Source organism: Dysidea avara, chromosome 3, assembly GCF_963678975.1.
Source record: "Dysidea avara chromosome 3, odDysAvar1.4, whole genome shotgun sequence".
Classification (NCBI taxonomy): domain Eukaryota; kingdom Metazoa; phylum Porifera; class Demospongiae; order Dictyoceratida; family Dysideidae; genus Dysidea; species Dysidea avara.
In genome coordinates this window covers 5,190,992-5,216,655 of record NC_089274.1, presented here as the reverse complement: position 1 = coordinate 5,216,655, position 25,664 = coordinate 5,190,992, and the positions used below count along the sequence as shown (strand labels likewise).

At 37.0% G+C, this 25,664-nt stretch overlaps 1 protein-coding gene across 3 annotated transcripts; it reads right to left on the bottom strand.

The window, feature by feature from the left end:
- Positions 1–2,239: 2,239 nt before the first annotated feature.
- On the bottom strand, positions 2,240–25,654 carry LOC136249023 (uncharacterized). Of its 3 annotated transcripts, XM_066040916.1 has the most exons (10): positions 25,295–25,654; positions 24,568–24,726; positions 23,932–24,031; positions 23,799–23,874; positions 21,786–22,174; positions 17,498–17,922; positions 17,387–17,442; positions 10,888–10,995; positions 7,002–7,342; positions 2,240–2,716 (listed from the first exon to the last, which is right to left on the bottom strand). In XM_066040916.1, exons 5-10 carry the CDS (start codon positions 21,930–21,932, stop codon positions 2,321–2,323), a joined length of 1,473 nt encoding a protein of 490 aa, XP_065896988.1. In that variant the 5' UTR covers positions 21,933–22,174; positions 23,799–23,874; positions 23,932–24,031; positions 24,568–24,726; positions 25,295–25,654; the 3' UTR covers positions 2,240–2,320. The 3 variants fall into 3 exon arrangements, with proteins under 3 accessions (XP_065896988.1, XP_065896990.1, XP_065896987.1); XM_066040918.1 differs by lacking the exon at positions 25,295–25,654 and having other exon boundaries at positions 24,568–24,778; XM_066040915.1 differs by lacking the exons at positions 23,799–23,874; positions 23,932–24,031; positions 24,568–24,726; positions 25,295–25,654 and having other exon boundaries at positions 21,786–22,372.
- Positions 25,655–25,664: the final 10 nt, after the last annotated feature.

Genomic DNA, 25,664 nt, shown 5'->3' with positions numbered 1-25,664 from the left:
GATTCACTCGAGATTCAGTGGATTCACCCGAGATTCAGTTTATATTCAGCGAGATTCACCCTAGATTCAGGCAGTGAGGTTCACCCGAGATTCAAGCAAATTTAGCCCGGCCAAAGCTCAGACTCAGAGGTCGGCATTCTAGCGACTAAATATGTTCACCAGGATATATTAGGCCATGCACACCAAGTCAAACCTTAGTTTCTGGTCACGCGCCCGCATGGCAAACCTGAAACCCTAGTTTATGAGGACTATTATTAATATTACAGGTGCTTAAGTGCACGTGACCCAGCAAGACACTTATTTTTTAATGCAAAAGATCGATATACTCTAATAGAGCATTCAGGGATTCCAATAGAGCAGTCACACTACTCTTAACTCTAATATTAGGTATATATTAGGTATATATGCCATACTAATAAAATGTTTCTATCTATAGCTAGTTTTGTCCTTGATTATAGATTATATAGCTGTTCAGATTATAACTGTTACTAATGCTTCTGTAACCAAAGTAATTTCAGTAGCATTAACTACTAGTCCATGCAGATGGGCCATACCTTTAACTTTATAATTCAAATGTAGTCCTCTAATGATTAGTCTAGTAACTTCAAATTCCTTATCACTGAACACTACAGGGGTATGGAAAGCCGGCAACATTCGGTGAGCTTAAACTTAAACTTTTCCATAACTAAAATTAGATTGGCAAGTAGAAACCCTTATAGTTTAAACATTCCAGATGATCACTAAAAAACACTAGTCTGGAGCACTCAATGACTCAAAACTTTGACAGTTACTTTTCTCAAGGTTACTGAATAGAAGGCTGGAAACACATAGCTAGTGGGCTAAGACTTCACATTTGAATGAAGAATTTCTGATGTGAAAATAGAAGTTAAATTTCATTGTGTATCATGATCATTTGAACAACTTAGCTATAAGTCATAGTAATACTTTCCTGACATAGCTAATGAGACATTTATTTCACTTGGAAAGCATAAGTAGCTACATGAGCAAAACATTTCCTATAGTATATTCTAAATAAATAAATAAATATACTTAAATGCTATACATCAGTGTATAGCTAGCCATGATCCATCAACAACTTTCCTAGTGCATTTTTTGCCGAAGCACAACTACTTATGTTAAGTTTGACTAAAAACAAAATCAACATGAATTTGCTAAATTGAGCAAACAATAATACCATACAGTATATTGTCACAGTAGAGTCTATAGTCCTGATCATCCGCCCGTCCGCATCCATTTGTAGGCTTGGGAGTGACCAGAAACTAAGGTATGACTTGGAGTGGCCTTAGTGTCAAAAGCAGCTCTAAGGGAAGTTTTGGATTCTGCTTCGCAGAAGTGTATTACAGCATCCGTACTGTAGCAAGCTATAAATCGTACCTCACAATGTTAAATCTTTTTTCGGTTCTAACTTAGTACTACCTCGTCTTCTTCACTTGCCATCTTTGGTTCTCCTTGACCGCTGACCTTTAACGTTTTATCAACTGAAACCAGAGTACCGTGACGAGGAGAATTTTTTCGTGTCAGCTACAAATACCAAGTCGATTTCTTGCGTAGTTTTATAATACCGAATCATTTTTTGCGTGTCACAAAAAACCGAGTCGATTTTTGCAAGTTATTTACAAAAACCGAGTCGATTTTTGCAAGTTATTTACAAAAACCGAGTCGATTTTTATGCGTGTTATAAAAAACCGAGTCGATTTTTGCAATCAACCCATCAAAAGAGGCATAATTTTGAAGCAAACGGCACTGCACACCAAGCGAATGTGTTGATTTTTGCAAAAAATCGACCCATCAAAATAGACATCATGATTTTGAAACAAACAGCACACCAAGCAAATGTGTTGGTTTTTGCAGAAAACCGACCCATCAAAATAGGCACAATTTTGAAACAAATGGCACACCATAGATAAGTACTGTGCTGAGAAAAAAAATTTTTTTGAGAAAAATTGGTCTGGCCACACGAGACTATCAAAGACGTACACACCCACAAAAGGTTTCTAATAATCTCCTAGAAGTCAATTTACATCAATTGGCACATGGAAGTAGTTGTTGATTTTTCAGAGCAAAAATGGTAGCCAAACCTTACGTACTTTCCAAGTGGGGCACTTTACATGGCCAGCAACCGTGACATCAGCCATAAACTGCTACCATTTTAAGTGCATATGCAGAGAAAAATGTGGCACATGAATAAACTTATGGAAAAATTTACTAGCCTCAAAAACTATTAATTTGTCAATTGATTCACACAAAATGTACAAATAAAAAAACAAATGGTACAATAACACTATATATAAATCTGTAACTAGCTAGTAATAGTCAATCTCCTGCTCATTCTCCTAGCAACTGATGTCACAGAATGTTTTACTGTTCTAAATTGTACCACAAGTGGTAGACTGGAAAAGTTGAAGAATGCAAGCATCACAGTATAAATCAAGTGCAGTGACGGATGAAACAAGTCCTCAATTTCTTTTTTGTATCTACTGCATTCTTTATTGTCACCATGAGCCATACAAGCAACATATCTATCAATGCGATACATCAATTCATCAGAGTTGCTAATCACTAAGCTAAATGTGGTCCATGCTATCACCATAATTGCTAGAAGATAACACAGTATTAGGAAAATCTTGATCTCTGGAGCATTAAGTTCAAAAGTGCACACTTTTCTAATAGATCTTTTCTTAAATATTCCTTGATGCTAGATGTATATAAGAAATAGAATCATCAACACTGCAACATTTATGTACCTAATTGACTATAACAATAATGTTACTAGCTAAAGATATCCATGCCAAAAAATACAGTCAAGTTATGAAAAATGCAGCCTTTAAAACACATGGAATCCTGCAGTATGGTAGTACTGTATAGTAGGGATCAAGAAATTCAATATCACTCAAAAAACAACCTCACTTTTCCTTCAAAACAGCTTGGTGGTATTGGTTAAGCATAACCAAGCCCAAAAATGCCTTCAGAGTGACCCCCAAACCTTTAACGAAATTTTTATTTAACTAAATTTTCTACCAACTGACTAACTGATGCCTTGCATAATTCAACTATGCTTAACGCTACAGGATTGATTTCTTCACCATTCAACATTGCTTTGGCTCAAGTCATGCCTTTTCACCAACCAAAGCAGCTACAGTGCATGCAACATAGTCGTACCTTTATCCTCCTTTCTTTCTCCACTACCTCGAAGGTGTAGATTCACGAAAGCTAACACATGGTGGCTTCAGTGCAAGCCGGCTGTTATGAGAATCATCTGTAATTTCCATAGTGAGAGGATTGATTGCAGAGGCGCTTCTTGTACTAACTATTCTTTGTTTGTAATGGTAGAACATATCTTAAAACAAAGCAGAATAGCTGTTTACTTCCCAGTAATTGATAGTTGGGGCACGCGTACAATCACAATTTCCATGGTGACTGGATTGATTGCAGAGGCACTGATTGCACTGTTCTTTGTTTTTAATGCTGTATAATGGGTGGAACAAAGCTGAAGATGAAGTGAAGTGGCAATAACGTTTTCCAGTAATTGATAGTCAGGGTGTGCGTTATGTCTGGCTGGAGCCATTCTTTCCTTTGATGTAGTATGTGTTTGTTCACCAGATAGAAGTCCTCAAATAATGTGCACTCAATTAGAGTATTACAAATAATACAATTGTAACTTCTGTATCATTGCTGTGCCTGTAGATAAGAAGAAATATAGGCCTATGGCCAGCTTTAGAGTATATAAAAAAGACATGAAATCTATGCCAAGTCCCTGTGATGACTGTTCTATTAGAGTATTTTGGCCCTACGATGTTTCATTTCTTTGGTTTTCGCTTTGTAACTCTGTAGCTGGTACTAAGATTTCTTTGAAACTATCACTGCTATGATGTGTACATGCCATTTATCAAGAAGTGAGTTGCCCTGTAGCAGATCAATCATTTTACCCAAATAAAATGTCCATATAGCACAGTGAACGTTTATTGGATTTGTAGCAAAACTTGGTACATAACTTCATTTATAGAGTATATTTAAAAACTATTAATTTAAAGTGAAGTAATCCAAGTGATAAAAAGTAGTGAAACATGAGATGAAAGATGGTATTACAGCTAGTTCTGTGAAAAAATCCTTACATTGGTATATGTTACAACAATTGTGACCGTCTCAGCAAAAATCTGACTTGTTCACACACTTTCTGAATTTTTTTATATTTTCTCAGCATTATCTGCAGTGTCCAAGGAATGGATCACCAAACTTTCAGCCTTCTATGGTGAGTAGTTTTGGAATTATAGTGCTATAGACAATAGGAAGAGCAAGATAATCGATTTGTACAGTGACTATACTGAAAATAAACTACAGGCGCTTACATTCACAGCCATAACTTCCATTTTCATTAGTCTACAATGTTGCAATTTGGCTTAAAATGTTTACTATGGATTAGCAAATCACCCAAGGTATAGTGTTAGCCCTGTAGTCACTTACACATATGGGTATGAAGGTGGTTTAGTTGAAGAAATGACGACAATCTTGCTTAGGTTTACTGCATCGTAAACCAATGCATATGATACACACAAATGAAACAAACTTTTCAAACTCTCCATGAGCAGGTGAATAAGATGGTGTATAGTTTCAATCAATTTGAGTCTTCCTTCTCTGAGTAATGGCATGATAAAAACTTGTGTTATTTTTTGTAGCATGCGTAATTCCAAATTTTTTAAAATTTGATTTTCTCAATACACATGCTTATGCGAACAAGTCGGGTTTTTGCTGAGACGGTCACAATTATTATGTGTATTGCCAAAGTAAGGATTTTCCCACTGAGCTTTGCTGTAATACGTACCATCTTTCATCTCTTTTTTTCACTACTTTTCATCACTTGGAACCCTACTTCATTTTTTAAAGTATATACTAGTTTGTTGTTATAGCATACAGCTATACACGTGTGACTGTTCTATTAGGGTAATTGCTGTACTAAAGTAGCTAAAGTCAGCCAATGGAGCATGCTTATTTTCACTGTGCTATTATTATAAATACAACTAATAAGGGTGTGTGGTCATTGTGTTTGAGTAAATAGATTGTTAAGAGGTGCACACTCGATTGTTATTAATCAACCAAGATGGTTAATGGGCATGGTCTCGAACCTATCATGAAGTTACAGGTATCTACTGGGTATATCCAGTACTTAACAGTAGCGTAAGCGCTTTAAATAATTTTGTGGCATCTAAATATGCTGCTCAAGGAAAGTGTTGATACAGGTTTCATTGCATGAAGATGACAACCAGTTTGATTGAAGATAAAAGGAAAGACAAGGCACAGTTGGCACACACTTTCGGAACCCCAAAAGATGCATGCCACTGGTGAGTTTGTCATTGTGGCATAAAATGGTGGCCATACATGCTTGACTGCTTCGTTTGATCTCCAGCCTTGTGACTGTGGTCAGGCAGGCAGACAGGCCAGCAGAAAAAAAATTTGAGTTTTGGCAATTTAAAAAAAAATCTATATCTGGCCGCCTGTAAGTGTTTCCTTGTCTTTAATGTTGTATTTGATGTTAAATGGACTAATATTATTCTGTAAAGTGATTTTCATTGTGTAAAATGTCTCTAGGATGATTTTTAATAGCGGAAATTTAGTTGGCATGCATCATTTTAAGGGCAATCCCTACTTAAACAGTACTACCATACTGTTTGATGCTCTTTATTTGTGGAAAAAAATGTTTGCATTGCATTTAATAGTGATTCCTACAAAGTGTGCAAAATCCTGCATGTTAACTCCTTAAGAAGAAAAAAAAAAACAAAGACAAAATAATAAAACTTTGGCTACCCATAGTTTGGAAATGGCTGGAACGATTTTGATCAAATTAGGTGTGTGGCTTAGACTTCACAGTCAACCTACCATGATGTCAAGGCTGGTAGGATACCTCGACCAAGAGTTAAACGGAACCTAGCTTTTGCGTCAATTGTACACATGCATTCACTGTGTTGTGGGTTAACACCTGTGCAATACTAAGTGTGAGGATACAGCCTTTAGCAACAAGTGTATATAACTGACATACTGACATGTTTAACAAAAATAACGGTGACCCCATAATTACAGGTTTTTGCAATTGAATTCTGCGACTTTGCAATTGAATTCATCCCGTTTGCAATTGAGTTCGTCGCTTTTGCAATTGAATTCGTCCCGTTTGCAATTGAATTCGTCGGTTTTGCAATTGAATTCGTCCCGTTTGCAATTGAGTTCGTCGCTTTTGCAATTGAATTCGTCCCGTTTGCAATTGAATTCGTCGGTTTTGCAATTGAATTCGTCGGTTTTGCAGTTAAATTCGTCCATAACAAGAATGGCAGCTGGAGGAAACACGAAAACATGATGTAGCAGCTGCTACAAGAACTTGTTCAAGTACAACAGTAGTAAACAACTCTTTATAAGGCAATAATTCTTCCTCTACAGCCTATCCAGCAACATTCCAAACTCTACTACGCCATTCGCGATGGGTGTGGTCACTCGCGAGCAAGTTAATTAACTTGTCAGACAGCTATCAACTTCGCGTACTACCAGCTCCAATTACTTTCTAGTGTCGCAAGTGTAACTCTCCAAGGCATAAATGGTTCATCTCTTAATGAACGGGTTGGTTTCTTGGAGCCGTTTTGTTTATGACGAATTGTAATGCAAACGCGACGAATTCTATTGCAAAACCGACTAATTCAACTGCAAAACCGACTAATTCAATTGCAAAACCGATGAATTCAATTGCAAAACCGACGAATTCAATTGCAAACGGGACGAATTCAATTGCAAACGGGACGAATTCAATTGCAATACCGACGAATTCAATTGCAAACGGGACGAATTCAATCGCAAAGGCGACGAATTCAATTGCAAAAACCTGTAAGTAACATCACTATTTTTAACTGGAGGTGCAAACAGACTTTGTAACTATCTCCTTCAAAAAGGTGCCATGCCTTGGCCCTAACTTATCTATGTATATAAAAATGTAAATAACTTACAATGTGGATCTTGTAAAGCACAATCAACATTAGAATAAGACTAGTACATCCTAGAAAAATTGTTGGAACAATTGCACCATAAAAATTATATGCTGCAGAGACTCCACATCCCAGTGGAGGAAACACAGTTATCTGAAACTTGGATGTTGCAGCAAGAACCAGATATGGCACAGTTCCCACAATGAACACACACATAACTTCAACAGTGTGAATCTTTCCACTGTATTCTGACTGGTCAAGTTGGTGTGATTTAACAGGATATAGTAATCTCAATGAGAGATGGAACACATACACCTGCAAGAACATACAGTATAAAGTCACTCCAGATGTTAATATAAATCCTACAAACATAATAAAAATAATCAAACACAGATAATTATACAATCTAAATAACAGGTAGTATTTGTACTAACGAAAATGAGATAAAATGTATATCATTTATGAGACAGATATTTCACAACGAAGACACGTGATAGTGTGTCGTGCGGCCAAGTACAGCCAGTGCTGGCGTGCAACAGACAAGTGTGTATTTTTCAGGAACTAAGAAAATGCTGTTTTCATGCATCCGTAGCTTGATAGTGCCTGAACAGAAATTAACCATTTTTGCTGTGGAAACTCCCTCAGGGTAGGGCACCTCCTATTCATATTTGAGTCAATTCCACCTAGCCATTACTGAGATATGTGCCTTCAAAATTTGTCTTATTTTCTTTATATTTTTCTTCTTAATCTTCTTATGTAATCTACGTATTTTTCTTTTCACACACTTTAGAAAAATCGCAATAACTTGCATGTGCTTTAGTTGATTTACTTCAAATTTGGAGGGCAGTACAAGCATAATGCAGCACAATTATAGTTCTATTTTCGTACTGATTGGATTAAGAACAGGGGAACTATGCATGATTTTTGAAAAATGCAAAAGCAATTTGTTGACACACTTACAGAGTAATCCGCTTGACGGAATAGCATGAAAATTGGTCTGTACATGAAGTAACTATTGTAGTGCAAACTTTTTGCAATGAGAGTATTAGGTAAGAAGATATAACCAAACATGTGAAACAAGCACAATCAAGATACTCTAATAGAACAGTCACAAAGAAATTTAAAAAAATGTGCACAAAAAACATCAAAAAAATCTGGTTCAGGGTTTGAACCAGGGACCTCCACACCTATACACCTAAACCCTTTACCACTCTGCCACTGCTGTCAGTTTGACTCAGTTGCTCACCTTACTTAATTTCTACCTTATAAATGGAAGTTTTCTAGTTTACTATACACCCATCCATGGAGATTCTAGAACATTCTATGCGTGTTGTATCAGTATGTTCTATTAGAGTATTACACAAAATTTTTTTTGGAATAAGTAGACAGGCTACATACCAAACATAAGAGTTATGTGATCGAGAACCAGCTAACTACTTATGCAAACTAGTTGTTTCACACATGTCAGGTAACTATCAAGGTACAAACCTTCAGTAATGTTGGAAACCTGTTAAATAAGTATCAACAAGTTAAACCAACCATACCAAGCACATTTTGAGATCCCTTTATAGAGCAGTCATATACATGCAATGTTCAGCAACTAAAATAATCCAAAACTTATTTTCAGTACAAATGTCTCTTAAAATCTAGTTTTTCTGTTTAACTGTAGGAAAATAAAAGATAGACAAAACAAATGTCTCTTAAAATCTAGTACTTCTGTTACCTGTAGGAAAACAAGTTGATGTTGTGCCACTTCTAAAATACCAGGTAGCATGCAGCTACATATAGCTATAGCCTCAACAGTGTATAAATTAATGCTATATGCTATGCTATTATTTGTTTTATAATAATGCAATAAGTTGTTGTTTCGTATTAGTGAATTATTTGTAATTTTCTTATTACATTGCAAAGGAAGCACTATTCAAACAAACTGCTTTAATCAACATATTTTGCACAGAGGTATCTTCTCAACTGTTTTATAGCTTGTCTATCGTGCCTTCTCCATAAATTCTCTTGACAAAACCACAAGGCTTCCTTCCCTACATTTTTGTACGCGTACATATGTGACATGCCCCCTTTCAACTTAAAGGGATAGGCTATTCCTGATAGTCTATAAGGCCTGCACCATTGTTTTTCAGTTGCTAAATGCCAGTAAAACCAGAAGGGAAGGTAGTTCACAAAGCCTGAGGAGAGTTGCCACACCCATATTTCAGACCACAAACCAACTCAGAGCAAAGTTTACCTGTGTGGAAGTTTAATAAAGATTTCATTTAGCTTATACTTCTTATGTACAGGCTGCTATTACCATTGCTCACGTGGGTGCATACAGACAAACATAATAGATAGGTACACACACACACACACACCCACGCACGCACGCACGCACGCACGCACGCACGCACGCACGCACGCACGCACACACACACACACACACACACACTTTTAGAAAACAATTTCAGTAAACTAGTCGCACCCACAGCCGACCTTGTGGGCACGCACCTGGTTTAAAAAGATAGACAAAAGCCAGCATAGCTACAGTACTGCCCAGAGGTAACGTTACAATCCCTCGCGAGTGCTCAAATCCAAGCCATGACTCGACACGACGCACGACTGGAATACATCACGTGCGAAGGCACGCGGTTACTCACCCGAGGGAGCTCACCTACTGCGGCTACAGGTGGTGAGTTAGTTAGCACACACATGCCAAAGAATTTGCAGGTCGAAAATTGGCTACACAAATGTCAACCGCTTGCGAGTGTAACGTTACCTCTGGGCAGTACTGTATACAGATACAAAAAGAAATGATATCTAATCCAAAACAGCCAAGTTGTGCAGCCTTCCAAAAATAGGCTAGTATGAAAAAGATGTGATATCAAAGGTGACGGTAAACAAATGGCTGCAATAGTGACCGTATAATATCATTGCAGCCACCACTTTTGATATGATATCTTTTTCATACTAGCCTATTTTTGGAAGGCCGCACACCCTTTTTTTTCACAGCTTGGCTGTTTTGGATTAGATCTAAATAGCAGGAAGTATTTGACAGCAGGAAAGTATGGAGTGGCTCAACTATTTCCAAGAAAAAGGTGACACATCTATAAATCAGAGAATTTGAAACTCTCAAAAATATTATTAGATCTGTACAAAGTGAACTTATACACATAAAAAGTGCAAGACAATAAAAGGCATCTAAAGAAGCCAGATAAGCATTTGATGTTCAAATTTTACTGCCAAATCACGTGTTTTATTGTAATGAACTTTTCTAGCATGTAAAATTCCTAATTTTTCCTTACAATTGTTTGCTACTATAATTCATTACTTCTATAACATCGCATCAAAGGAAAGAACTGTGCCAGGTGAATGAAGTTATAATTGTATGACAAAACGTGTACCCCTATACTATAAGTACAATAGCCATTTCACGTGGTCTTCAGCTTTATTCTGCCCATTACACAGCCCTACATGTGGAGAATAACACATAAAGTTAGCCTAGAATCAATTTGTTTATTGGAGGTGTGGTGTAAAAGTTACAAACAATTCCTGTTTTATTCTTATGCACACAAAGCCATCTACCTGCTACCTGCAAATTGACACCTTGCACTGCAAACAAAAATAAATGAACACAACAGTAAGTGTATGAAGTATGTATTGTACCAACTGAGGCATATCTAAAGACACGTGTTAGGATTAGGGTTAGGGTGAGACTGATATTTATTTTGGTACATACTATACAGTAGTAGTACTGTACTGTTTGATAGTTTCAATACAACACAGATTAGCCAGGTATTAGGGTTGAAAAAAGTTTTAGTGACAGTAACTCCAACCCTAGTATTTTTCATATAGTTTTATCACAAATTGTCTACCATCAACAACTTCACAATACACATTTCTCAAATATTGCACTAACCTTGTACCTGACAAAATGGAGATGCAAGATTTTCTTTAGCAAGAAACTTTTTTCCACACAGAAGATTTTTAGTGCTTACACTTAGCACAACAATGAACAAAAAGAACGCTGTGATGGAAAGTATAATACACACTATGAATACAATTATTGTGTACTGTCTTGCTAGAAAATGAGACATAAATTAATGAGGTTGCCTTGTACACATTAAAAGTATTATCAAGGAGACATACTGTACATGAAAGACAAAAAGCTTTGAACAAACTATTCAGGGATGATTACCTGAGTAAAAATAAAGATTGCATGAATTAGGCACACATTATGCATTATTTTTAGACAGTAACTACGCAAAGTAAATTTCAGACAATAATCAGGTACTTTATTTGATGGATGATAAAAATTATGACTGGATTTTGGAAAATCACCCTTATGGGCGCATTGCTGATTCAGAGAAAAACATATTTTAATAATTTAAAGCATTGTTACTCACCAGCCTTGGTAGCTACACGTATGGATTTTTCACCAAAGATGGAGCAATTCACAACCTTTAAGAGCACCTGGTGGCCAAGGTAATTCTTGTAGAGTTTCCTGCCATTTTAGATAGGTTTTTTCACCAGTGTTGCTGTATCATGAGTCCCCAAAAAGGGGTGGTGGGTGGTGGGGTGGGCAAGAGATAGACCACAAAATGGACAAGGATGGTAATTGAAGGCACCAGACCACAAAACAGCCCGGCCATCAGAGGCAGGAAATAGACTGAAAACTCACAAAACAGACATACATCACACATTCAGCTCCCTGCTCGTCTGTCCAGAGTGTATGAACCCTCCAAAGCACTTCCCTGTTGTTCACAGACCTGTACATATGTCTGGCATGGTTATACAGGCCACCAGAAAACAGTCTACCAAAAGCAAACCCGACAAGTTAAAGGCGAGTTTGATGTGGAAATTGTTAGCCTGATAGCGCAGCAACTTCATGCTGGTGTTATCTGATTTTTGGCTGTTGCGCCCATATGGTTGATTTTGCTAGATCTGGTCATAATTGTTCCATGAGCATCTCACATGCACGTTAAGCCAAGAACAACAACCAAACTATATATATAACAGCAATAAGCAGTTATTTACTCTATGCATTCTTCTTAGAATTACAGTTCTTGGTCCCAGAGCATTAACAAATCTATCTATAGTGTAGTCTTAACAAAACTCGTACCATATGATACTAAGTGTATACAATATACAAGTAGAAGAAAAAATTAGGAATTTAAGTTGGATTAGGGATTAAAGAAAGGAAAAAAAGAAAGTAGTGAAAAAAGGGAATAACTAAAAAGTAGTGAAACAAGAGAGGTTGTCTATACCTGCAGATATACTAATGGATATTATTTTAATCCCTAATTCAGTCATAGTTATAGACTGAAGCATAGGGATTAAATGGCCATTAGTAATCTGCAGGTATAGACAACCTCTTACTTTTTAACTCTTCCCTTGTTTCACTAGTTTATTTTTAAACCAGGTGTGCGCCCACAGCTGGCCAAAGGCCGGCTGTGGGCGCACACCTAGAGCCTGCATTAAACTGCCTATATAGAGCCTGTATTAAACTTCTGGGCAGGTAGGCTTTGGTTTAAGACGGTTAATACGTGCCGGTTTGAAATACAGGTGAAACGAGTTTGTAAGGACGTGGTGAAGACCTTACCCAAGGGCTCTACAGACGTCAAACAGCCAAAAAACAACACAGCTGGCCTCCTAGGCTACCGGGTATAATGAATTCCTTCGAGATGAAAAGGGGGTGTGCTCGTACATACGCAAATACAAATGAAGAGCAGCTTTGAGGTTTTGCTTGGAGAATTTGCGTAAGAAAATGTTATAGACAATTAAAACAGTTAAGAAGATACTTCTGTGTATTATTAGTGGGTTAAAATGTTTTGTTTGGGGTACGCCTCCTTAGCAGTGCTTAGCAACATAATTGCAGAATTATGAAATATTTTATCAATTACAAAATACAAATTACTATGATTCAATTGTGTATGTAGCAACAAAGCAAAACCCAATATTATTAGTTTAGTACACTTTTAATTAATTCCATTTAGGTTTGTTTGCTGCATGGTGTCTGGTTTTTAGAAGTAGCACAACATCACCTTGCTTCTCTTTGATCCCTAATCCAACCTAAAAATTTTTATTCTACTTTTTTAACAGCATGATTATGACTACTGAACCCTCGCATACTACATCAAAAGAAAGAGTGGCACCAGGCATGCCATAAAATAAATGTTGCGTCTGAATGTGTGCCCCAACAATCAATTACTGAAAAGTGAAGTGGTCTGAAGACATATATGGGCTTGGCTATGCCTAACCAATATTGCCAAGCCGTTACAAAGGAAAAGTGAGGCTGTTTTTAGGTGATACTGTTGGGCAAGAAAGCCCAAAAGGCCAAGGTGAAAAAAGTTGTGAGCAGCCAAGAAATGGCTGAAGTGATGCTAATGTCAATCATTTTCAATGATCACTCGTCACTAATAATGATTGACATTAGCATCATTGCAGTAATTTTTTGGCATTTCACAACTTTTTTCACCCTGGCCTTCTTGGGCCACACCCTTTTTCACAGCTCGGCTGTTTTGGCAGATATTACTTCTTTATGTAATTAAAAGTCCCAAAACCGACCACAATTCAGTTTTGGGGCTGACTTTTACTTGTTTCTTTACTGTAGGAAGAACAGAAGAGAAAAATAATTAATTTGAACTATTTTTGTAAATTACAGTTGTCAATAAATATTACAATGTACCGAAAGGATAACTTGTAATATAGCTCATGCAGACTCTCTACTGGGTGACTTGTAAATGTACGTAGGTGAACTCTCTAGTGACTTGTAATGTAGGTACTTAAACTCTACTGGGCAACTTGTAATGTAGCTGAGCTTTCTACCGGGTGATTTGTCATGTAACTGAAGCCAGTAGAGACTTCAGCTACATTACAAGTCTCCCTATAGAGAGTTCAGCTACGTACAATCACCCAGTAGAGAGCTCAGCTATGTTACAAGTCACTAGTAGCAGTGAGTGATTTGTAATGTAGCTGAACTCTCTACTAGGTGACTTATAGTTTAGCTGAATTCTCTACAGAGAGATTTGTGAAGTCTCTACTGACTTCAGCTACATGACAAATCATCCAGTAGAGAGCTCAGCTACACTACAAGTCACCTAGTAGAGAGTTCAGCTACATTACAAATCACTCACTACTACTACTAGCAACTTGTAATGTAGCTGAGCTCTCTACTGGGTGATTTGTCACGTAGCAGAAGTCAACGTTGAAACCGGGTCACTACTGCTGACCCGGATGACCCACTGACCCGGATTTGACCCGGATTAATTAAAGCCGAGACGTGTTTCGGCTAGTCTCGAGTGAGCGAACGAGTCTACATTTTGAGCGTTCGATTCGTGTTGAGTAAATATTGCAACTTCAGTAGGGACCCGCCGATTATGCTCATAATTTTACCTATTATGCTATGCTGCACTGCTCAAAAATTCACCTATTATGCTTAAATTAATGCTCAATATTTACCTATTATGCTCGATTATGCTCAATGTTCATGCCTTAGTTCATATGCTTTGCTACTAGTTTAACACTGTATAGAAAGAAAAAAATGAGTGGCTGGAACACAAGTAATAAATTCTTGCTGCATGCCTGCATGTAAGAGACAAGATCGATATACTCTAATAGAACAGTCAGTTTGATGATTGTTCTATTAGAGTTACTGACTGCTCTATTAGAGTATATCGATCTTATTTTGCAATTGTCATTCTTCCAGCAAGAATTTACACTATCGTACAAATATTTAACCTATTATGCTGGCATTATGCTCAATGCTTTTAGGTACCTATTTTGCTCAAAATTATGCCAGCATAATCGGCGGGTCCCTAAACTTCAGCCTAGCTGTAGGTTGAAGACCAAAAAAAAAAAAAAAAAGGTCTTCACCTACTGACAATAGCTACCCCTCACCATAGATACCCTCAATTTCGTGCTGCATGCTACACTTACTAACAAATGAGCGTGGCTGAACGTATGTTGGTAATGCGATAAGTGGGCGTGGCTCACGAAAGAGCTGCGCGATAGAGTTTATAAGTTCCACGTCGTCAAATGAACAATTTCGTTTCTCACGTGATCCAATCCGGGTCAGACCCGGATAAATTGTGACCCGGAGAAAATGTGACCCGGATGACCCGACCCGGTTTCAACGCTGGCGGAAGTCTCTACAGGGTGACTTGTTATGTCTCTACTGGGTGACTTGTTTGTAGCTAAACTTTCTACATGCAGGGTGACTTGTTTGTATGTAGATGAACTCTTTACAGAATAATTTGTTTGTAGCTGAACTCTCTACAGGGTACTTTGAAATGTAGCTGGACAACTTGTTACATAGCTGAATGATGACTTGAAATGTAGCTGAAGTCTCTACAGGTGACTTGCTGGTAGTTGAACTCTCTACAGGGTGCCTTGTTTGTAGCTGAACTCTCTACAGGATGATTTGTTGGTAGCTGAACTCTCTACAGGGTGACTTGCTCATAGCTGAACTCTTTACAGTGTGACATGTTTGTACAGCTGAACTCTCTACAGGGTGACTTGCTATGCATAGTTGAACTTTCTACAGGGTGACTTGTACCATGGTGAGTGCTCTAACAGAATACGTAGCTGACTGCTCTAATAGGGTGACTGCACTACTAGAGTATTTCTATTGTGCCCTTGCTACAGGTAGTTGGTTTTCGCATTACAACTCACAGGTTTTAAACCAATTATTCTATTCCACTGAAAGGCCTTTCTAAGATGATTAATCTACTAACATTTCAACTTTCAGCTTATCCCCTTCAGTGGTTTGCCTGGTAAGTGTGACAATAAATTGCTTTTTATCCATGAAACAAGATCGCGTGCTTGATACACATGGTTGGCATTTTTGTTATAAGTTGATGATCTTTTATCTTGATTCTTTTCAACCACCAAAAGACACTTCTTTGATGGTTAATCTATCTACAAACCAATTTTCAACCTGTTCCCTAAAGCAGTTTACTGTGCTTGTTCTTATCCGTCTGTAAAAAGATTGAACTGTAAATGTGTCATATGACACTTCCACTGTCCTCCAAATTTGACGTAAATCAACTGAAGCATGCATGAGTTATAGTGATTTTTCTCATTGGTGCAAAAAGAAGAATAAGAGTATGAAGAAAAATAAAAGAAAATAAGGATAAATTTTAAAGGTGCATATCTCAGTGATGGCTGGGAGGATTCAGCTCAAATATGGAATAGAAGGTGCCCCACCCAGAGGAAGTTTCCACAACAAAATTGGATAATTTCCATTCTGGAACTATAGAGCTCTGGATGCATGAAAAATACACACTTGTCTGTTGTGCACCCGCACCAGCTTTACTGGGCTGCACAATACACTATCATGTGTCTTCGTCTATACCAAAACAGTTACATTGTGTGACCGCTCAAATAGGCTAAGGTGAAAAATATTGTGAAATTAAAGGTGACAGCTAAGAAATAGCTGCAATGATGTTAAGGTCAATAAATTTTAAGAAAGACATGGTGATGTTGTCATATCATTTCTTAGCCACCACCTCTGATTTCTTTTCTTCATTGCTTGACTGCTTTGGTGAAGATATCACTTCTTTTTTTCCTTTTCTTACACAAAAACAGAAAGAACATCTATACATTTTTAACTGTGTGCATTTATTTGACATATTATGTTTCACTTTTGCAACTGAGATAGTGAATGCTCTGTTAGGATGACTGCACTATTAAAGTATCTTGATTGCACACTTTTTATACATGTTTGGTTCAATTTCTACTACATTATAAGACTCTTCTACGATTATTAATGCTACATACTGATTTTCAACATATTCCCTTAAGTGCATGGTATGCCTGGTAGGTATGACAACAAACTGTTCCTTATTAGCAAAACGCTGTTACAATTAAACGTTTGGCTTTTGCAATATAACTCCATGGCTGTTAGTCTATTTTCCTTCATTTCTTTCAAACTACAATAGTTTGCACTATGATGGTTATTCTATCCACATTCCAATTTTCAACTTGTTCCCTCCTGTGGTTTATCCTTTAGGCATGACAGAAAATCAGTCTTTTTAAATGAATAATCAGTTATAACTCCACCGAGTTGAAAAATAATCTTGCCATTGCTAAACTTTAGTGTGATCAGTTTGGTTTTTTTGTAAAAATGTGCAATAAGAAGAAAAACCCAAGTGGCTTGGGCAATGCACTGAAATTTTGTATGTAGCCAGCTCTAGCGTAAAATTGCTTCATTCAGTTATATAAGCCACATATACATGAAAACTGCTCTTTTTTGTTAATAACACACTGGTGTGGCACACCGACTTCTTATACAAACTAAACTTTGGCTTAGTTTCTATACAAGTCATGATATCAACATCCCCAACACTTTTGTATTGCAACAGGAAAATCATATACACACATCCACAAATAAAGTTTATCCTCTAAAACACACTTACATCCAGTTGTCATAATAATGGCATTTACGACTATCAAGACTTGAGGGAAAAGAAACCTTTATTAAGACAAAAAAGTGTTATGCAACAATCAAACAACAAAGATAGCATTACATTTTCTTTCTTTTCCAAATAGAGACAATCACCACAACGATTCCTCTAATGATGTTAACCCCATTAGATATGCCATTGAGAACAATATATGCAGTGGTAAATGTTTCACCAAAATATGAAAATTTTTCACACAGTGGTAGACAGACATTGTTAGCTAGAACAAATTGATCAGAACACTTCAACTGGACAAATTCATCACAATTAAACTCTTCAGTTTTGTCAATAATCCATTCTTCACTGCAGTTCTCTACTTGTACGGTTTGACAAATTATATACTTTATATTAGAAGTATTATAACAAATGTCCAGATTATCACATAGTAAATGCTTTGTTCTATTAACACAAGATGAATTTGACTGGCTAAGAGCTTCATACAAGTGGAAAATGTCTTCTGAGCAAGATTCATTGATTTTTGACAAACTACACTATATGGAAGAAAACGTGTAACTACACATCATGGCACACACAGAGCTAAGGATACCAAAATAGCATGTCCATATTCTCAACACAACTTTAACTAAAGTAGAGACACTAAAATTACACCTTGCACCTTAATACAGTATTGATCTTGAGATTCTGTCAGAACAGTTATTTAAATACTTGGAAACTGCAAAATAGTGTCTTATAACAAAGAAATAACAAAATATATCATTTCTGCTTTGAGCTAGCAAAATTTGTTAACATCTGCATGATACCATGCTATGCAATGAGGATCTTTGAAACAGATTCAGTATTTTGCAGTTTGCTTACAAAAAAAATTCTGTGGTTGCTTAATTAATGTTATCATTAAGTACGGTAGTACTCATCATTAAGTATGATAGTACTTAATAAGTAGGGACCAGTAAGAAATCATATGGCTTCATAAATTTTTGCACTTTAAAAGACAGCCTTGCAATACATTTTCCCAGAAAAAACCACCTGGAATGCATTAGTACAGCTGTAACGATGCTGTACCTTGGTTAAACGTAGTGAAAAGTCGACTTTTGATGTACAGTGAATTTTAAAAATTTTGAAATTCACCTGCATTTCATCTGTCTGCCTGCCATAAGACCTGGTAGCGCTAGGTGTATGGCTCCAGAAATTTCAGGTTGCCAAGGTAATGATGGCAGATTCATGAATCTGTTGTTTTGATTACGTTTTGTCCACTGCACCATGCCGTTTACTTTCATCATTCATTGGCCTTCTCCTTTTTCCCGAAAGATAATTGATAGTTGTGGCGGGCATATCTGCACACATGATTTTTGCACACTAACGCATCAGCCGTAGTAAAACAAGAGTGTATGGGTGTAGTAATCAAAAAATCATTGTCTTAAAATTGTGTAGTCATTTTAGCTATGGTTTTACCACGAGGTAGCTAGCTCTAATCATGCCTCTGACAGGAGCAAAGAAAAAACGCTACAACAAAAAGTACTATTCTAGTGTATAAAATGTTGTGATCGTGTAATATAGCTAGCAAGCTAGACATAAATAGGGAACAAACTAGCTATTAAAAATTTAAAAGGAAATAGGGATCAATATAATATAATGCGCATGCTATAAAAAGTAAGGAAACAAGCTTTAAAATGTTACAGCTGAAATGAGAATGATCCACAGAACAAAAAGTAAGGAAACAAGTACAATAAGATTAGATGGCTGCTTGGTAAAATGAGACACATTTTAATGCCTACTTTTGGCTAACATCTTGAAATGGGACTAACTTCATCAAATTAGGTATTAAAATGTGTCTCATTTTAGCAAGTAGCCATCTAATCTTATGGGACTTGTTTCTTACTTTTTGTTGCATGGATCATTCTCATTTCAGCTGTAACACTTTTGAGCTTGTTTCCTTACTTTTTATAGCATGCACATTATATCAATCCCTACTTCCTTTTAAAATTTTAATTTTTTTAATAGCTAGTTATATAAAAGAAACTTGGAAAACGTGTAAAACCACAAAACCCATTTTCACTGTAAATTAAGGTTTGGATTATATGGCTATGATTTTAAATGACAATTGGCTACATTCATAACATTACTCAAGTACAACAGTTTCAATTCCAAAAAAGTCCAAATTGGGACTTAACTGATAGTAGTTCCAGTTTCAGTATTAATGTCCATTTTTAGAACAGGAACAGCAATAAAATCAGTTAGCTTGAGTACTGAGAACTGGAACAACACTAGTTACATAGTTATGTTTAGTTGGCAAAATCAAGAATACCAAATCACTAAAAGCATGTGAGTATGGAACTGTTTTACTGAAGAACTCTACAGTACACAAGTGGCAATACATTAATTTTTTCCCTCAACTATATATATATATATATGTAATATATAAACCATGGCTACAAGGTGTATTGCACTTATATACACCCCGACTCCAAAGTCAGAGGAAATTTACTGTGATAAACACCAAGGCAAAGCCGAGGCATTTATCAATGGTAAACTTCTGATGACTGAGGAGGAGGGGTGTATATAAGTGCAATACACCAAAGTGAGCCATGGTTCATATGATATATACCATGTTTCTAAATTAATCCACACTACATTACTTACTAACAACCCACATGCACACAACCCATATGCACACAAACCAACTTAAAGTATATGCTTACACTTAATTTGCCATAGTTTGGCATGGTAGACACACTGGTAGCGTTCCTCTCACAATTCAGCACACAATGAAGAATCAAATTGATTGTGGGACTTAGTAAACATATCTCCGTATATTCCCAGGACTTGTCCGTTCATATCAACAAACGTAGGAGCAATGTTACTTGCTGCCACCCATCATCGAAGTCGCGAGGTATGGTTATAAAATGAATCCAGTGGTTGGACTCTTACTGGTTGGGGTGATTGATCGCCTAGCATGATGAAGCCTATTAGCCTGAGTCATCTGGGTGATTAGTCATGCTAGCGTGGGCGTCGTTCGCTTGCCCACGTCGGGCTATCAGCCCGTAATCATGACACGGTAATGTGTCACGTGACTTCCCAGGTGAGTATATATATACTTACCTCAAGTAGATATACTCACCTGTGGGTGTGGGGTGTATTGCCCTATATGCAACCAACAGCTTCTTTGAAGTTTCACGAGATCATGGTATCATACAGTACGATAGTAACTGTATAGTAGGGACCACAAAGGAGTAGGCGTGGCCCACGAAATAATATCACCCAAAAACCAGCTTCAATTTTCCCAGACAATGATGAGGCAGTATTGGTTGGGTAAAACTAAGCCCAGACAAGCTTTCAGATCGACCCTAAATGCTTTCAACAATTTGCTACGGAATTGTTTTTAAAATTTTATTCGACGAAATTTTCTACTGACTGAGTAAGTAACTGAATGACTGATGCCTTCAAACAAGCGTAACTCGATAACGGCTAAGGCTACGGGCTTGATTTTTTCACTGTTTGACATCACTTCGGCCCGACAGGTGCCTTTTGGCATACCGCAGTACGTACAATGCATTCTTCATGGACTTACCAGTGTCCTCCTTTGTGTCCCATTCATCTTTGCTGACAGTGAAAGGTGTTGATTTGGCGGTAGCACGTGATGGCTTCCCTTCGTACGGAAATCGTCCGTACTTTTCATAGTGGCTATTTTGATTGCAGAGGTACTTTTCAAACAGTTCTTGATTTGTGCTGCTGTGTAACGGGTTGAACATAGCCGACAGTGAAGCGTAATGGATACTTCACTTTTCAGATGATAATTAATATAATTGGGGCACACGGCACTATTTCTTTCTTTTGGTATGCGTGGATTGTAGAGGTGCTTTTCAAATAGTTCTTGGTTCGAAATGCTGTATAACGGGTTGAACATAGCTGACAACGAAGCGTAACGGATACTTCACTATTCAAATGATAATTGGTAGCTGGGGTATGCGGCGCCATTTCTTTTGATGCGGTATGATGGATTCACCAGTCATAATAATTTTATTTTACAAAAAAGGTTGACAAACAAGTACACAAAAAATTGGAATTTTCAACTAGAGTAGGGACCATAGCACATCAAAAAAGTACTGAAACAAGTTGGAGTAGTCCATCATATTAAATCACAGTAAAACAATAAGAAGTGTTATATCCCTACTGTGCTCAAGATACCATAACGGAAATGCACAGTAGGGATATAACACTTCTTATTGTTTTACGATGATTTAATATCATGGACTACTCCAACTTGTTTCAGCACTTTATATCGATGTGCTATAGTCCCTACTCCAGTTGAAAATTCCAATTTTTTTGTGTACTTGTATATATATATATAAGGTATAGATACAAACACATTAACTCCTGTATAAACTAATGAACACACCTCCTGTGTATCTATCCTCTCTCTGTTATTAACATAGTAGAAAATAATTGGCAACATGAAGCATCCGATGATGAAGCATATAGCACAAAATGCTGCTACCTTATATGGTGTAAGTTTAACTTCACCGGTGCTAACACTGTGGCTCATTTTCCGTGGAAGGTTTCTAGTAATTTCTTGTGCACAATTCTCTAGTTCTAAACTGTCATCTTTAAAAACTGAATCACAATGCTCCAATTCATCCTTATCTTCAAAAACTGAATCGCTGCACTTCACTTCATCCTTAAAGGCAAGTTTTTTAGGAGAACAAAGATTATCTGTCACCACCACCACATTATGAAAGTCAGCAATGGAATGGAATTGGACTATCTGTGATGTCGTTGCTTCTTTCACTGTATTAAACAAATAAACAATTTTAGGATACATAAGTAGGTGGGTAAGTTTCCAACCATGCCCTATATATTAGGTGTCAATAGCCACTGTGTCTATCACACACTAGAGGTATGCATACAAAAGATTATCGTTAAATTTACAGATACCACAATGAGAGACTTACAATACAAACTGTGCTTTGTGGTACACAGTTTAACTGGAACTTGGGTAACCTATGTGTCTGGATAATATACTAGATTATCTAAGTATTAGTTAGAACAGGCTGACAAGGTTTCTACACTATTTAGAGACCTGAGGATGATGTAATTAAGTTTGTGGGTAGCCTCGCCCACATCGTCTGAGGGGCTCTAAATAGCGTAGAAACCAATGTCAGCCCATTCTAAGTGTTTTCCTGAACAAAGTAGGTAAAAAAAGAGTGAGAGAAAGTGGTAAAATGTGTGTGCTAGCATTGTGATTTATCCTTAGGTCAAGTTGATCGCGTCAGTGCCACTGCACCGGCATGACATTCATAGTGCCAATATCAAGTAGTTACTATGCCAGGCTAGAATGACGCTTGTCTCGTCCAGAAAGTAAACTATTAAGAAGCAAACTGTGGGTGCTAGCATCAAGATTTATCCTTTGAGTTTATTATATCAGCGCCACACTGTGACATATTGACTGGATCGCCTAGATCTGAATGCTAATAAGGAGATTTGTGACCAGATTTTACAGAACCGATCCAAATCGCACATCAGGCAAAATCAAACTAACACCACCAGTGGATAGCTACACTATCGTACTACAAGTTTTGACCCTCAGCACTACTCAAACTACACGAGGCTGGTTTTTACACACGTCTTTTCTGGGTGGTGTGGAGTGCTCAAATGGCGGTTTCAGGCCTTGTGAAGGACCTGGCTTGACAAGAGTCAGTGGTTTACTGGTGGACAGCCTTATAATGTTGGCCAGACGTGTTCTCTGTTGATTTTGCTACATATCAGCCACTAAGGAGCCAGCACAGCCCTGTAATCTCGTGTCTGGACTCCAATCGTGGTCTGCCTCCATTTTGAGGTCTATCTCTTGCCCTCCCCGCCACCCCCCAACCTCCACCCCTTTGTGAGCACTCGTGATACTACTTCGCTCGTCCAACTGCTCAGATTTTCTATCTTATTTGGCGGGAAACTGTACAAGCAGCTACAAGTACTGGAAGTGGCTTGAAAGGTAACAGATTGATGCATCTTTTGTGTAAATTTCATACGCGTGCTTGCTATCCTTGGCTGAGTTATGCTGGCTTCAATTCTTTAAAACCGTTTATCTCGGAACTTCTAATGTGCGATTTGGATCGTTTTCCCAAAATCCAGTCACATATGAAGTGCTTAAAAAGGACCTGAAACAATGCTAATTTAACCTTTTAATTGCTAATTAGATATATAGACTAAAAGTAAATTTGGAATAAGGAGATGACTCCCTGGTTGAAGTATTTCTTATTCTAATAATCCCTGTGCTACCGTGTAAGCAATTAACCTGCACTACCTTGTAAAATTCCTAATTATTCTTTATGCTTATAAATATAATTTTATATACATTTCACTAGTAAAATTGGACATATCATATTTCTAGGTATACAGTATGGTTAAATTAATCTACCAGCTTTTTAAATACATCGCACACACTACAGAACCATTCACTATCAGGAGGTTGCTCTTTCACACCTACACATTCCCTGCATAGCACAGATAAAAAGTTATTATTCATTTAGCTACATGTGTGGAAAACTTACCAATGAAACCAACAGAGACATTTGTCACACATAATCATGTTTTTAAGGAGAGTGGCAGTGCCACAAAAATTGCACCTCCATTCTTTATATTTATCATCAACTGCAAAGAGTTTGATAGGATGTATTTACATGCACAACAATGACGACATAAAAACAAACATATATATACCAGCTAGCAGAATATTCATGATACAGCAAGACAATATTTAAAATCTAGTATGTATGTAATAGTTATACCATGGTTGCGAGGGATTTTGTTGATATATACACCCGAAGCACAAGGGCCATGTACAGGCTGAGGGCGAAGAGTGTATATGGTTGGTAGAAATACGCATCCACGGATTACCCGAACGATTAGTCTACTGATCATTTGTCATTTAGTAATTGTCAAAGTAACTGTCAACTAGTTAAAACTTAGCAACTACACTGAGCCCAGCCTAACCTGTAAAGCCAAACCCACAATTAAACATTCTGTGTTGTTTAATATAATGAGTCAAAGCATATCGATCTTTGAACTGGTTGGGCATCAAAGCCATGAGCAAACTGCATTCCCATGATATTTCCTGGGGAATATGCGACAGAGTGGCACCTTTGAAAGCCCACACTAAAGTGGTGTACGTATATATAAATACATACCTCTTCTTTTAACTTCACTCCATGCATCATCTGTAAATAAATTTTCAAACTTGTGGATATCAAGATTAACAGCTTCATCATCAATTTCTTTTAGATCGCCAATCTCAACTTTACGTCCCCTAATGATGGACTTGCAGAAATACTTCAAAACTTCTTCACCTGGTACATCAATATAATTGTGTTAATTAATAAGCAGCCAAACGAATTCTCTTGCTATTATACTGTTTAAAAGAATATGAAGCACATTGGATAGCTGCATGGATGATATTAACACATTTTATGTTCATTGATATTGCCAAAAAGTAAGTACAATTGTGGGATGAAAATAGCATTCACAACTTTTTCAGTGCATGATTGACTTATAAAACTATCATGATACATGGAAACATTTGCATAGCCAGACCAATGTTTTCCCTTTTTGAATGATGATCGGCAGAAAAAGGATAACCAAACGGCTGTTGGAGTTACACCAGACCCTTTTTCTCCAAACCAATGATCACTCGAAAAGAGATTAAAAGCAGTCTGGCCATGTGAGAGTCATAGCTCACTATTATGTGATTAAGGTATTATGTACTGCCATAAGTTATTTATGTATAAGCTTTATTTTCTATAATATCACTGCAAATTTTAATCACTACAGCATACAAAAACACAGTTTGCAAAATTTCATTGTGGATGTTAGTTAAGTGTATACATATATACACATTGCCAAGCAAAAATTGTTTACCTGATAGTTCATCAGTAGATGTACTTGTGGTATATATAAGGTTTGTGAATTGAGCTTGCTACAAATGGCCTCTTTATCTGATTGAGATGGCTTTACGAGTCTCGATGGTTGTTTGTGTCACTTTTTTTGTTGATAAAAATGGTCTTTGTGGAATTATATTTTTGTTTAAAGGTTCAATACAAACTGGATTAAGTTGTTGTTGCTCAGATGTGTTCACTTTAACAGCATTATTAGCTGTTTTATCAGAGAATCAATTATTGACAAAGCTGGTAAACTGTCGCAATTTTTAATTTGGTTAGAAAGTGATGAAAGTTTCTCAATTAAAGTGCTCTTCATTATAGACACTGGTGTAGTACTGTCTTCTTTGTGT